Genomic DNA, 16,048 nt, shown 5'->3' on the forward strand with positions numbered 1-16,048 from the left:
AATATTTACCATGCAGCTGCACGACTGTCCAACGCACACACAAGACATGTGCTCTTTCCCCCAAGAAGCAGAAGCAGCAGCTTCCATCTTTCTTTTAAACTAGAGCTGTCAATGGAAATGTCTGAAGGCGGTTTCCAGGTGTGCTTAGAATCTTCCCCACAAGAGAAAACTGAGAACAGGAAGGAGGCTTCCAAGTGCATTGATTCAACTGCACTTAGGAGCCTCCTTCAGACCCACTCAGGGCTGGAAGCTGGGGGCTGGAGTAGGCAGGCCAGCACATCCAGGGACACTGAGGGTGGGATAGCAGGACTGCCCCCACCACGAGTTGCAGACACAAGTCTGCATTAGCATATTGTCTTTTTTTCAGAGACCTAAGGGAGAACCAGGTACACAGCCAAGCATCTCTGATGATTGCTACTACATCAAGGTCGGCTGCCTCTGTAGAATGCCATGGAAACTTTAAAGAAAACTCTTTACCTTGGGGCATTTTTCTCTATTACTCTTGTTTGAAAGTGGATGAGGACCCACTTCTGGTGTGTTTGTTTGTTTGTTTGTTTGTTTGTTGTGTTTATCTCCCACCTTTTTCTCCAAGGAGCTCAAGGTGGTGTGTGTGGTTCTTCACCTCCTCATTTAATCCCCACAACCCCCCTGTGAGGTAGGCTAGGCTGAGAGGAAGTGGCTGGTCCAAGGGCGCCCAGTGAGCTTCATGGCCAAGCAGAGATTTGCATCCTGGTCTCCCAGGTCCTAGGCTGACACTTTAACCGCTGCACCACACTTCTCAGCACTGTAGAGATGGAAAAAGTACTAGAGAGCAATAAAAAGGGGCTGCATGTAATAGTAAACCATGTTTTAGCACTATGTACTTGCGCAGCAAGATATAGCCACAAGCACATGGCGCTCTCTCTCTCTCTCAACTCCTGTACAGCAACCAGGAGGAATTCAGCAGAGTTTAGTTGCACTTTCCACAAAACCTGGCTTGTCAATACCTGCAAATCAAAGATTCTGGTTAAAACGAACAGTAAGCTTCATAACCTATACTTTGAAGCTGGATTGTTTAAAAACAGACCAGAATTTGTTTTAAATTATGATCTGTGGTCCATACAAAGCAAGCCAGGTCTTGTGGAAAGTGAACCTACGCACTGCTTAAGTCCTCTCAACCACATTTGAAGTTGGGACACAGATGAGAGTGGAGATGCCATAATCTTTAAAGCTACTATTAAATCATCAGAGCCCACATTCAGTGAGTGAAAGAGGAAAGTAACAGCAAACCTAGGAGATTGAAACACCACTAAATACTAAAGTTTGGTGGAGCTTTTTCTACCTGTTGCCCTTTCAAGTTTAATTGCAGGTAACAACAAGGGAAGTTACTCACCACAAGTTGGGATATCTTCTTCAGCTGACGAGGTTTGTTCATCTGTGGAGGGCTTCTTCTTTCCTAGGCCAATTATCTTTGTTATCTTCTTCCCTGTTACTTTAGACACAGTGCCCTTGGAATCTGTCTTAGAGCTCTTTTTCCTCTTTACTATTAAGAAAAGCATGAATGTGTCAGTCTTGCAAAATTTCACACCTGCATCTTTAACAGAAGCCCAGCATCTACTATATACTTTGGAAAGTTCTTGTCTATGCATCTGGAGACCTCTCTTAAAATATTGTAACCAAATTTTGTGTGGTGGTTCCTGAGCTTAAGGAACAGGTTTTCAGCTACGTTGCGATACAACTGGACGTCGTTATGAATCAAGTTGGCAGAATGAACCTTTCCTCAGAGTGAATGTCTATGAAAATTCCATTTTTCTTTTCACCTTTCCAGCACTTAAAATACTGTGAACATTTTATGGTGTGACTCAAACACTGTCAGTAGCATATTACCTTGCTCTTTTCCATTACAGATGGCAGCTATTCCATTTTCTACAATCCCCTCACCATCAGAACTTGGTCTTTCTGAAGATAGTTTCTGCAGGACAAAAGAACTAGGTCATCAGTAATGGGGTCACATTGGAACTGATGTATTATGAATCAGAATGTGCCATCTATTTAGCTGGCCATGGGACAAATTTGAGACAGTCAATAATTTATTTTCAAAGATTAACCTTTTCACAGAAGCATTAAATATATAATATTTGTCAAAACCACTCAATATTACATTATTCCTCCACTGTGGAATTATCTGTACTATTCTTTTGTAAAAAATGATCAAAGTGCTTTGATTCTCTCTATATAAACCAGAGTCCAGATTTACTTTCCTTCTGTAGTTATTTATAAATGACCCGGGGGAGTCATGTCGAGCTCAGTCACAAAATGTAAAGTATTGCATTTCCTAATAGAGGCTATACCTCTGCCCTTATTTCCCATTACATTTCTGCCCATGGCCTTTACTTCACCGCCCTTGGATCATTCTCCTCAGTGTTCTTGCTATTCTCCTAACAGAAGAGGGAGTTCATTCTAGCCTTTATCTGACACCAGATCACTTGCATTGCGATTAAACGCCTCCTTAAAACCACTTCTCAGCAACGTTTGGCTTCACCTCTAAATTCCCACCCAGCCACAACTGTGACCCTTTTACTTGTGACTGGCCTGCCCCTGGACAGTCATGTGTCAGAGAAGATGCCTGCAGGAAAGGAGCCTAGCCATGAGCAGCTGCTGCTGCTTCTGCTTCTGGGTAGACTTCCATCAACTCAGAACTCCCAATCATGCAGAGGCCCCAACTGATGGCAGCCTTATTGCAGTGCTTTGTATATTTATGGTGCTACAAAAAGATAACAGGAAGAAAATTACCCTATCCACATGTACATCTGAAAAGAGCTGTTAAATCTTTTCACAGTACACCTTTTACCCTCTTTCTCTTCATTCCACCCCCAGGGATTTCTATATTCACTTTCTTTATGCATATATTTAGTCCTCGATCTCACTATGTTCCAAAATTAGCATTCCTTCATTGTGCTGATGTTCCTGAAAATGTCTGAATAATGGTGCTGGAATCCTGCCTGTCCTTATAACTTCTGTGCTCACCAACAGTCAGAGCTCTCTTTGGCAAACACTGGGCCAAAAATAACATTCACAGCAGTTGCAGAAGAAGATTGCTCTTATTCCTGTATGAGTGTGTTGCAACTGTTTTGAGGGAAAGCATTTTTCCCATTTACGTTTTGCAGTAACAGAAAAATAAACTTTTTTGTAATTCGTTTTCTTCCACACAGGCTGATGCCCCAGCACCCAAAGTACACTTCTCCTCCTCCTCCTCTGTTCTGTTAACTTGCAGGCAGCAGCAGCAGCAGCAGGAACAGTGGCAGCAGGGGTGTGCAGTGAATGGAAACTAAGTTTTCCTTTCTCTCCTCCATCACCCTAATGCCCTGGGCAGCACAGCACATCAGGGCAGAACACCCAGAGGACTAAGCAAAGCAGCCCAGAGGAAAATTACTGTGCTTTTTTGTCTATAAGACACCCCCATGTATAAGATGCCCCCTATTTATTTTGGGGGACTGAAATTTCAGAAAATGGGGGGAGATGGCAAAGCTTTTTTTGCGGAGGATTGCCCAGAGCTGTTGAGCTTTTTTGGGGGGGGGATTACCGAGGGTTGTTGAGCTTTTTAAGGGGGGGGAATGCCAAAAACCGCTCACCTGCACACGCCTCTCAAAATCCGCCTCCCGTCTGTCCCCTCGCCGGCAGAAGCTGCCAATTGCCTGCCCAACTGCTGCAGCGTCGGACAATCACCACCACGCATTGACGCAGCAACAAATGACATGCACAGTAGCCGCTGACAGCAACCAATCAAACGTCCACCCTATGCACTACTCATGTATAATACAATGCCCACTTTTAAACATGATTTTTAAGGGGGGAAACCTAGTCTTATGCATGGAAAAGTATGGTATGTCTCCAATGGTTCCCTGGACTTCATGCCCTGAAACAGGAGGGTATCATTTGTCTACCATGTTTGACTTTAAAGATCAGGCAGATCAGGAAACCAAAATGAAAGGTCATTAACAAGAAAACTAAAAGGACAGCGATCTTCCAAATTTTTCAAAACAGACATGGGGAAGGGGGCTTGTTTTGCAAGTCTGTGTGCCTGAAATGATCAGCACACAACTAGCAAAAATGTATTACTTAAAAATGTAGAAACCCTTATTTGAGATAGTGACATATATGAAGAGACTCTCAACCAAACCATTATTCTTAGAAAAGGTTAACTACCCATATTTCATGGTGCAACACTCATACACTCCATTTTCCAGTAGTCTTATTGTACAATTACCTTTTCCAGTTCAGTCTTGTGCACAGGAGAATTAGATGAAGGTCCATCTGAATCTGTAGCTCCAATATAGTTGCTGCAAACTTCCTTAATTACCTTCAAAAAATGTAAAAAGAAAAGAGCCATTTTTTCTTGAAACTGAAGATATTGTACTGGAGGGGAGGAGAACATATAAGAGATTGGGATTGTAGTTAGCTGCTATCTTGAAAAATATCATAAATATCATAAAAATATGAATTCCGATACTTCTCAAGGATGCCATCATTTTATACTTCCCATTATGTTTAGTCAGCTTCTTTATGCATGTCTTGGAGGGGCCACAAGGTAAAGAGGTGGAAGGTTTCAACTTCCATAATAGCTAAACCCAAATTTGAGACAGATAAAAGGCTTGCGTAAAAGGGCCCTGCAAACCAACATAACAGGACTGAGCCCTGAGGCAAATAATACTGTGTCAGACACATTAAATACGAGTTATCCAATGTAGGAGCCTCGAAACAGCAATGCAGCAGTAGGGACAGCCATGGATCCCAATATAGTCCATTCCCCTGAGAGGTGCATGAAAAAATGTTGAAATACACACACAAATGCCACTTTTGCCCTGGCTGGAACAAGCCAGCAAGACTTCAGGTATGGGGTCGACCTTTAACTCAACCTTGCTGCTCAGGACCAGGGCTTAGGATTGCTCAACCCATCTTGCCTTTTAGCCTTGTTGCACAACCACCATTTATAGAAATAGCTTACAACAGTTGTCTGACCCTTCATAATTTTCTAAATTTCGATTGATGCTATTATTTTTTTCAAGCATCATGTACCATATCGAAACAATTTTATAGCAAGGTTAAATTATGTAAGTTATGTTGTCATTGCATTATTCCACGCCAGGGATCAGCAACTTTTTTCAGCAGGGGGCCGGTCCACTGTCCCTCAGACCTTGTGGGGGGTCGGACTATATTTGGGAGAGAGAAAAAAATGAATTCCTATGCCGCACAAATAACCCAGAGATGCATTTTAAATAAGAGCACACATTCTACTTATGCAAAAACATCAGGCAGGCCCCACAAATAACCCAGAGATGCATTTTAAATAAAAGGACACATTCTACTCATGTAAAAAGATGCGGATTCCCGGACCGTCCACAGGCCGGATTTATAAGGTGATTGGGCTGGATCCAGCCCCTGGGCCTTAGTTTGCCTACCCATGTTCCACGCCATTTACTTCAATGCAAAGAAACGCAATGGGGGGCACGGGGACGGCAATCCATCACATATCATTTGTGGAATGAAAACAGCAGCAGCAACAGTAAATACAGATAGTATTCACTTGATTGATTTCAGTTCTATGTATGAGACGAACAAGCATACATGGGAAATTTCCGCTCCCACTTCTGTTTTCACGTCATTCCTGACAGCAACAGAAGACGGGGCTGGAATGGAGACATGTCCTTGCATGAAACCTCCTTCTCAACATCACAATAGAATGAGTTCTTTTTTTCCTCTAGTGCCAGCCAAATCTTCCTACTTATTTTGGCATTATAGCCAGATGGGATACAGATTTTCTGTTCTGCCACTCTGCAATATATCTCGAGGGATTTTTCAGCAACACCACTATACTTAATAATTCTTTTCAAAGCGTCCTCTTTTTAAAAAATTGGTAGGAAAGTTGAACAAGGCTGATTTGTTGGACAAAGTGCTAAGCATTTTTATGCAAAAATGTGAATTCTAAAACAGATTTGGAAGTATTCAAAAAAGTATTCAAAAAAATTCAAATGGATGTAGTTCCCTTTACTGCAAATGTACTGTATTTACAGAAAAAAGCTGCACTTCTGCTGCTGCCTCTTTCATGACCCTGACAAAATTGCTCATATTTTCAGCATCTGCTCATCCCACAGAGTCAATTAGTTTTGGCCACACACAATAATGGAAGTCAAAGAGAGGACACAAGAAATAACTTGGCAGTGATCATGGAGCTGTATCTGTGCAGTCATGCATTTTCTCAAAAGCCTTATTTCACCACTACAGCAGGAAGGGATCCAGAGTCCTCACTGTCATCAAGACAGCTGTTTCCATCCAAAAGAGATCGCTACAATGGAAGCTTTGGTGGGTTGTGGGTAGAGACCTGCACACCCTCAATCCCACTGCAGTGGCAATTTTATTTGATTTAACCATGCTCTTCAAGCACAAATCAACAAATTAAAAACAATGAAATCATCAATAAACTGAAAATTATAAAACGGCAGAAGAGATCCTGCAGCATCTTGCTCGCTGTCTTGGCTTCTTTGCTCTTTGGGGCTGGGGGGGGGGGCTTCCCCTGACAGCCCCAGAAGCTCTGGAAGAAGCGCAGCCTCTCCACTGCTCTTTGGGGCTGGGGGGGGAAATAAGATTTTTTTTCTTGATTCCCCCCCCTAAAAACTAGGTGCGCCTTATGGTCCGGTGCGCCTTATGGTGCAAAAAATACGGTAAATAAAATGTTGAGATTTTACACTATAACCAAAATGACTTCTGTTTGTTATTTTTGAAATCAATATAATCTGTTTACTTCTGAACACACATGGGATTATGATTATGTCTAAACAAATATTTTAAAGCACTTTGGACCAGAGTCAACTAAGCAGATGCAGAATGCTAGCAGAATGAGACATTCCTCTCCTCCCCCATGTATATTCCTCTCCCCCCCAATGACCTCAGAGGGGTCTGGAGACCCTCCCTGAACAGCCTGTGCAGGGGGAGAGGGGAGATCATTCTGCTGGCCAAGCTGAAATGCTTTCACTGATGGAACCATTGGAAAACCTTGATGATAAATTATTTCCCCAGCTACACACAAAAAAAATTCAGAACAGCTACTGAAAAGTAAAAGGTGCAAAGTTTTCCCCAGGAATTTTATCAGAATAGATGTATGGTTGATTATTTCACAATATGCAGCAGATGACTAAAGAAGAATTTTGGTGTATATTATGTAGTGGGTATGTTAAATAACAAGACTTGACCAATTTTATCCAAAAGTAAAATCTGAAGAACAAGATCTATTTTATTTCATGTTACATAGGATCAAACATTTCCCCTTATTACTACTGAACAATGTACAAAAACACTTAGAATGAAGTCACTTAAAAGTGCTTTGACAAGACAACTATTAGAAATCTGCAACAGTTTTTGGGATTCTTGGCTACATAATCCGTCCTCAAGTATTGGAATGAAAGAACACCATGTGCCTCACCTACTTATACTTAGGAAGACCTACCTCAGAGATTAAAGGAGAAAGGCAAAGGAAATGAAATAATATATTTTTAAAGAGAAGATTATCTTAAATTGCCCACAAATAAGCAGGGCATAGAGTAGGGAAAGTAAACAAACCTGCCTGATCCATCTGAACCTTCATAGTGCTCCAGAGAATATAGATAGATATATTGAGGCACACTCTGTGTCAAGAACCTGTTACCAATAGTTTAAGCAACCAGAGGAAGTCAGACAATATAGTTCAGAAACCCAAATAGAGCTCAGAGACCAACATCAGCACTTAGGCTAAGTTCTTATCAGGAAATTGGGCACAGAGAGACAAAAGAGGGAGGGAATCCTGTATCAGAAATTTTAACTAACAATTCCGTTTTTGAGATCCAAAGGCAAGGGACAAATGCTACAAATCAATGTTGTGAAAGAGACCCTTTTCCTCCAACCCTTTTCTGGTTTAGACCAAGGAAGTCGACTTTATAACCTGATGAAAATCAGAGTTCAAGTAACATGCAAGGGGAAGGTTTTTTACGGATCTGGGAAAGGTGTTATGCAAGAATCCAGCACAAACAAGTAGGCACAGGACCTAGGCTCACACAAAGAAGCATATACAGTTAGAACCAAAGAGGTGCCGTCATGCAGGCAAGGCAGGAAGTCGGGAGCAGGAGCTGAGCTCAGGCTACAAGGCAGAACAGAGCGCAGACATAGTAGGAAGGCTCCATAATAGATCAAAGGGTCTCTGAAGCTTACCGCTACCAGGACAGCTCCAAAACACACTTATTCAAAAGAGGACTCCCAACTTGGAAAGGAGCATGGACACATAGGAGGAGATCCCATCAAAGGAGGATTCCAGACAGGACAAGACGGCACAAGACATGACAGACCTGAGGCAAAGAACAAGGGGCTGCACCAGCCAGCTGTGTGGAGAGTTAGTGGGGAACCTGCTGCTTCAAACACAAAACTTTCAAGGAGATATACAGTACAGTCTACGCTAGGGCAAGCAGGGGAAAGATGTGACTGTATTCACACTGCCACTTGCCACCAAGCGGCACAATGTTGACTAAACCACAACATTTTATAAAGCATTTAATGAAGATGTCCAATTCTGGGAAGGTTCCTGTATTGCAAAATAGCTCATTTGCAAGGAAGGAGTGGAGTTAGAATGAGAGAAGCCTGCATGTGAGACAGGCTTCCACTCTAGCCAGTGCATCTTGTCTCTGAAGCAGAACAGGCAGTGTGAAAATAGCCCTTCAGTCCTTCCAAGGTAGCTGCTTCCTTGTGCAAACGGGCATGAATCAGAATGCCAATTTGCAAACGAAACAGCATGTAAAGGCAAATGGGAAAGAATTCTTCATAAACTACTTTAATAAATTTCAAGAGCCACTGGATAAAAGTTACTTTGCCTGAGAGTCCTTCTGAAATTAATTTAGGCTTCAACACTGCAAAGGAGGTGGAAGTACATGAAAAACTGAACTTTAGCAATTACACGCAACTGCTTACTATGTGGCAAAAATGCCTTGATAAGAGTAGAAGCATCGAGCTCATTCCGTTTCTGAGGTCAAGGACAACTTTCTGCCAAAATTAATCACCTGCCTTTCTATTGTGCTTTGTCAGCATGCAGTTGGATTTCAAAATATGGACGCTTCAGAGCCCCCCTAAGGCAGGGAAATTATAAGTGGCTACTACAGAATCATAAATACAAATGTAACACTTTTTGCCTTAGCTTTTTAGAGAAACAATACTTTTTGCCTGCAAAAAGATGGCCCTAACATTCTACACTGTGCAGTCATCAGCCAAGCTGCAATTGTTTGGAACAAAGTCCCAATGGAACAAGAGAAGTGAAATCTGGTGACTTTTAAGTGAACTGAATCAGGACTAACTTTAGCTAAAAGTAGGGCCATTTACATTTCAACTACTTCGGATTGTTGGTGAAACCTGAATAATTACCCTTTTTTAAATAACCAAACATATGAACAGAAAAAAGTAAAACAACAAAAAGTAGGAGCTGGGAGTGAAAATTTGATAAGGCAGAAGCAGATTAAAAGCTGAATGAGCACTAGGTCACATCACCAGTTGATTGAATCCTCAAAGGAGGACAACAGCAACAGCAACAACACACTGAGCCATGTCATACAATGTTTATGTGTGGCTTAAGGATACTAGTGGGCTGAATTATCATGCCTCCAGTAGCAGCTGGCAGGATGCATGGGGTGGAGCTGCATTGCTCTCCTAGCTCCCCAACACCATGTGTTGCTGCTACTTACCAAGGGGCATGGCATGAACAGCTCAGCGTGATGCTCAGTGTGATGCGCAGCGGCAGAGCCAATTTGACTCTCCTGCCACAGTGTGGGGGACCATGCTGCGCTGCCTGCACCTCACCCTCTCAGTAAGCAGCAGCCAAAACATGGCGTTGGGAAGCTGGGAGAGCAATGTAGACCCACCTGCACCACACCATGGGCCAACGCTGCTGCATGCCCCAACGCCACGAGTAATGGAATAGTGCCGACACTTCACACTTCAAACGTATCTTCAAGTTTACTCACATTCCTAAACACACTTTGATGGCACCAAGATCACTATAGGAAATGGGACTGGTTAAAATTGAAGTACATACCTTCAGCCATTGATCTGCCTGCTCCTTGCTCTGTACAGCAAGCACTAAAGCATCTTGCCCCTGGTGTGTGATTTTCAGCTCATGCTTCTTCTTTTTACTATCTTTGGGAATGTACGTAATACTGCAGCCACTCAACAAAAGTTCCATCTGAGGCTGTTGGTCCTTGGAACTCTTATAGCACTAAACACACAATTAAGAATGATATTAGGACAAAGCTTCATGGTGCGCAAAAAGCAGCTCCAATCTAAAGCTAAAAAAAAAAAATTGCTTCATCTTTCCACTAATCAAAGATAAACAGCATCAACATTAACACAACTATATTGAGACCATGTCCTAGTTTCTAAAATAGCAATAAAATATGTTGTCAGAAAAACTAATAATGAAACAGAAGCCCCAGCTGAATTCTAGTACTCTGATCCACAAAGCTTTTGCACTATGGCAATAAATTTTGCTGCTGTGAGATTTTGTGATAAGTGGGTTGTCCTGCTGGTTATGTTTTCACCAGGCTAATGGCAGCAGCAAGTCAGCCAGCACACTCAGGCAGGTGGTTCACAGCCTCATGGATAGTTTTCCCAGGCTTCAATACACTATAACTGGCATTATCACAAAAAACCATAAATTTTAGTCACCAGTAGTTTGTTTTCTTTGATCACACAAAGCAGTTTAGTCCACTGCCCAAATCGCTTCTTTCTTAAAAGGAAGGCACAGATTTTAGCATCCTTAACAAGGTCCATCGATGCTTCTTCAGAAGGCCACTGGTGTCTCATTTTCTTCCCTTTCCCATCCTCATCCTCTTCATCATAAGACTCATAAGAGCTGCTCATAGCATCAGAATCGTAATCTTAAGACAAAAGTGGTGGGGTGGGGAGTTCTATTAAAATAAACTTTACCAAACAGCACATTCCAACAAAGCAACATTTGGAACAAAACAGTCTGCTCAGAATGATCTCATGTCTATCAAAGCATTTTCTTAAGTAATATCAGTAGATTAAAAGATCAACAGACGTAAGTCTACTGAGTAACTTTTTATAGAAGTATCACATTTACATTTTCACTATCAAAGTTAGCTTACAAATAATAACCAAAGCCAAAAAACTATAAAACAAAGGAAGAAATGCAGAATCCTAAACCTATTTGTTTGGGAAAGTTGGTTCAAATGTTTAAGGGCCTTGTTGTCCAGCCCTCTCTCATTAACTACATCTCCTCATAATGTGAGAAGGAAAATGCTGATCTGAAAGACACCCAAATCCCAGGCCTGCCTCCTTATACATAAAGTAAGTTTTATATGCCCATGAAAGGGCAAATGTTTACTCAGTTTGTGCAGTCCCACAATGACTTCAATTCGACATTCTTAAGTGAGCCAACCAGATGTCTATGGGAAGCCCTCTCTCACTCAGAATCCCCAGAAATTGGTGCTCCAAGGCATTCTGATTCTAACACTGAAGCCACAGATATAGTGGCAGCACAATTCTAACCCAAGATCCACCAGGATGATAAGTAAGTTTTCTCACTGAGCCCTTATCCTGGCTTAGCCAGAGGCACAGCAGGGGAAGTCTCCTATCCCAGCTCAGCCAAAGCTGGCTGAACTGAGGCCAGTGTAAAAAGGAGTGTGGCTGGGTGGGATAGCACATGGGTGACTTGCACCTGTTCCAAACCCCCTTCAGCTTGGTCATGTGACCTAAGATCCTGGCAAGGGATTGGACTAGTTGACCCTCAGGATCCCTTCCAACTCCATAATCCTATGGAAGCTACACCGTCAAAAAAGGTGGTGAAAGTCAAACTCTATTTTCAAGGCTTGTTTTCTCTCTGCCAGACTCAGGCCAGCTCAGCCGGCAGTAGCCTTGTTCCTCAATGGAGTTTGGAAATAAGGGTAACTTATGCCAGCTTCATTTATGTCAGTTTAAATTACCCAGAGTAGATTCTGCTGGCTTCCTATAGTTAGAATTGCTTGGTAAAAAGGTCAAGCGGATCATTATTTGAAAAGTGCAGGACAGTCTTGAATGCTTGAGTAGCATACAGTGAGCAAAAATAATTTCTGGTAGGTAACCTAGAATACTGATCAAGTGTCACAGGCTCAACACAGGCTCAATCCTACCAACAAATGAAACGGAATCTAGTTTAACTAAAACAGGTTTATCAGTTTTGTGCAGATATAATATATATTGTCTGCATTTTTTTTCCTGTTTGCAGTTGACTTTACTCAGTTGTGTATCTTTTACTTACTGGATGTGATGTATTCTGGAGCCTTTCCTGGACTGAGTGGTACTGCTTCCTCATAGTAACCTTCAGGAAGGGATGAGGAAGGTAATGGTGGTGGACCATTATCTGGTGGCTAAATGGGGGAGGAAAGTTTATTTTACTTATTATTTATTTAATATTTATATTATAAATATTATATACCACTGTATCAAAAAACTATTATCGCAGCAGTTTACAACAATATAAAAACATAAAAGCAGGCAATAAAATAATAAAAAGTTAAAAGCATAAAAACAAAAACCAAGCATCAATAGACCATTGTGGGGGGTTGTACTCCCAAATGCCTACATATGCCTGGCACAACAGAAAACTTTTCAGCAGGCATTTAGAAGTTGGCACAGAAGGCACCCCCTGACTCTCTGTTGGCAGGGTGTTTCTCAGGACTGGGCCGATGACACTTAAAGCTCAATTTCTCATTGTTGTCAAACAAGCCTCACCAGCTTTGGGAATGACCAAAAACTCTCTTGCAGATGATCTCAGCGGCTGAGCTGGAATATAAGGGTCCAGGCGGTCCCTGAGGTATCCTGGCCCCAAGTTGTTCAGGGCTTTGTAAATCAATGCAAGAACCTTAAACGTGGCTCATTAGCAGATGGGACAGCTAATGCAGCTGTTTTAACAACACTGTCACATGTTCTCAACCAGAATCTCCCATCATCAATCTGGCCGCGGCATCCTGCACCATCTGGAGCTTCTGAACCAGACCCAAGGGCAGCTCCACAAAAGTGAAGCACATTGAATGGCCAAAAGAAAACATCAAGGTGTTGTGGTTGTTGTTTTACATTATGTTCAGATCTTGCAACTTCTTTAGGAATCCTGCATGGAAATTTAAACGTCCAAATGCAGCTTTTGTATAATCACAGCAGACCACTCAGCTAAGCTGCCTTTTCTTCTAAGGTAGGGAAATGTGATCTGAGTGTTCTACCAATTACTTAGTAGCACAGGACTGCGCCCAAAAGTCTTCCACATCAAGACGATGTGTAACAAAGTAGAGAGAGTGATTATGATGGACTCTGTATCGATGGAGAATTTATTGGCTACTGCAAGGCTGTAATCTTAAGGAAGGAAAGAGAACCAAACATACTTGAATGACCTGCTGGTCTTGTCAACAGGGTGGAGGAGTGGTCTTGTGTCCCTCCACCCTTTTCCTTTCTCCCACTTTAACTATTTGCCTTCTATTGAAAGCAATGGAAGGGAAATAAAAGGGACCAGACTATGCCACCTCAACTGGTTTGGGGACCTACCAGCAAGGACTTAGTCCCACACAATGCACTCAGGGCCAAAGGATGGCGTGGCCTGACAAATTCAGCAAATCTGCTGGTTGCAACGTAAATCAAGCAAAACCAAGCAACGGGTAGTCGTTTAAAACAATAACACAAATGTTTGTAATTCTAAATGGAAAGACAGAGATGTTAAATATTCAAGAATAAAGTTATCAAAGTACTTGCCCAACAGTTAAAATATCACATGAGCCTAGGGCTAAGTTGTGGCAGCATTTACAAAGATGGTCCACAGCAAAATGTGCCTAGATGAGTCAGATGCTTTCCATAAAAATGCAGGTTCAACCAAGTTGAAGAGACTGATTGGGAATAATAAAATCACTGAGTTGAGAAAGTCATTAGAAGGAGGGATGGAGATCCCTAAACATTATCATGTTGCTATTATAACAGCTGTGGTAGAATGAACAAATACAAGTAAAAATTACTCATGCTGGGAATTGGAAGAAAGCAAGTGGGACCTGAAACAATATGTGGTGTGGATTAATTCTCTTCAGGACTCCAAGCAGCCACACCTGGAAGAATTTCACTATTAGTTATAGGATTGAACAGATATTTCTCTGGCAGCATATAAACATGATTAGTGAGCTAGAATGTGTTTTTTCTTTAAGGTGGAGAATGCAGACAGCCTGATATTAGGATAGCTTTGGTCCCTTAGGTGAGAGGTGAAGGGAGGGGTATTTATATGAGGCAGCATGTTTACCGAATTATTTTTCTGGGTGTAGTGTGAGGCGTCACTGCATGGTTGTGAGAAAGTTGGAGGAAGTAGTTTCTATAACCTTCAGAACTACGGGAGATTCTGCCCACCTGCCCCTGCAGAGTGAGAGATGGAGAGGGCAAGTGCCTGGCATGAAGGCTTTGTTCATGGGGTGTTTATGGATTATTGCTTGCATGTCAGTATTTGTCCAGGTTTGTCTGGGTCTCACAGAGTAGGCATGTGAGTATGTTGTTGTTTGAGGATGGGAAGCTGAACTGTGGGAATAGTGTCAAGAGTGTGATCTAACAGTGTTCTAGAATAGTAATGAGCATATTAGTTTAGGGTGTTTTTGAGTTTCATTAGTGTGAATGTGTTGTTCATATATAGAATGTGCTTGGGTGGAACAGAATGTGATGTATTTTTAGCAGTAATTATGTTTTTGTTGTATAGGGGGCTGGGAATGCAATTGGATTGTGACTGCTTTTGCATATGTGGATGGGAAGAGCAACTTGATTTTTCTTTTGCCCAATTGTTGATCCTGTTGTTTAAAATGTGGAAATTACACTTTTCATCTGTAATATTCTATTTTCTAGTCCTTAAAGGATTTTCGTTTGGCAGTTTGCTATGTTTTACAATGTTGAATTTTATTTCCATCTGTGAAGCTGATTTTTATGCATAATGTGCTATGAAGATGCACTATTTAGTTGTTCATTGTGTCAAAATGGGAAATTAGTGGTATTTTTGTATTTGTTTTTAATTATCCTAAATAAATAAATTATTAACAGTCAAAATACTAATTATAAACTTATGTTATCAAATAACAACTAAATATTAACAAATATAGTCTATCAAATGCTGTAAGTTAAATTGTACGCTAGCTGTCAAATACTGTCTAATATTTACTTCTATTGCATTCAAGCCATAAAATATAGTCATTTACATTGTAACAGGGATTTTCACACTATGTCCCAGGGTACCCTGAGTTCTTTGGAGGAGTAGATTAAAGACAGCTTGTGCACTTGGTCTGCAATGTGCAACCACAGGAATGTCTGGTGTTACAAGACCCAAGTGAGTACAAGACCCAAGAACACACTGCAGCATCTTGTACAATGTTCAGGGATTCTGTGGAGAACACAGATAAATTCCTTGGCATATGTCAATAGAGCAATTATTCCCTGAAGATAGAAGTATGAAAACAACTGAGACTGATTAACATGTCAGCTATCCAATATCGCAAAATATTAATTGGCAGGCATCAAATACGGAAATCAATTAAAATTGGGTGAAAATTTGGTGTAGTATCTTCATTGAAAACGAAACACTGGGAATAGTCAATAAGCAAATTTGTTTCAATTATATTTAAGTATGAACAGGAGGACCTGGTGGATCATCTGTTAAGGACAGTATTAGCTAAAAGTGAAAGTCAAATTGCTCTTCAAGTAGATGGTATGGCAAGAAAGGTGTGGCAAATCATCCTACTGGATATGCTGCTTTCACACTTTAAATAGATATGAGGGAACAGGTTATACATTCAAATAAACAAATAGGTAAATGAATTCCAAAGGTGTACTATTAAATAAAATTGAGAAAGATCTCTTCATTCGCAAACACTTAGAATATACTCACCAGCCATTGCTGAGGAATCTCTGGCAGAGGCATCTGAGGAGGAGCAGGTAAGTTACTGGTAACCTCTTGTTTCTGTGCATTTTCTTTTATTTCAAAATCTAATGTGAGGAT

General features: G+C 41.3%; 1 protein-coding gene across 5 annotated transcripts in view; it reads right to left on the reverse strand.

Moving 5' to 3' along the window:
* Window positions 1–16,048, reverse strand: part of AFAP1 (actin filament associated protein 1) — a 50,469-nt gene that overhangs the window by 22,210 nt on the left and 12,211 nt on the right. For all 5 annotated transcript variants that reach the window (XM_081917784.1, XM_081917782.1, XM_081917783.1 and 2 more), the window contains exons 3-9: window positions 15,938–16,035; window positions 12,305–12,413; window positions 10,711–10,922; window positions 10,082–10,261; window positions 4,247–4,339; window positions 1,867–1,951; window positions 1,373–1,522 (exon numbers count right to left, since the gene is read on the reverse strand). In XM_081917784.1, the coding sequence (XP_081773910.1) occupies window positions 1,373–1,522; window positions 1,867–1,951; window positions 4,247–4,339; window positions 10,082–10,261; window positions 10,711–10,922; window positions 12,305–12,413; window positions 15,938–16,035 (927 nt within the window). The remainder of the gene's footprint in view (window positions 1–1,372; window positions 1,523–1,866; window positions 1,952–4,246; window positions 4,340–10,081; window positions 10,262–10,710; window positions 10,923–12,304; window positions 12,414–15,937; window positions 16,036–16,048) is intronic.

The sequence above is a fragment of the Podarcis melisellensis genome, assembly GCF_964234715.1.
Source record: "Podarcis melisellensis genome assembly, chromosome: 7".
NCBI lineage: Eukaryota > Metazoa > Chordata > Lepidosauria > Squamata > Lacertidae > Podarcis > Podarcis melisellensis.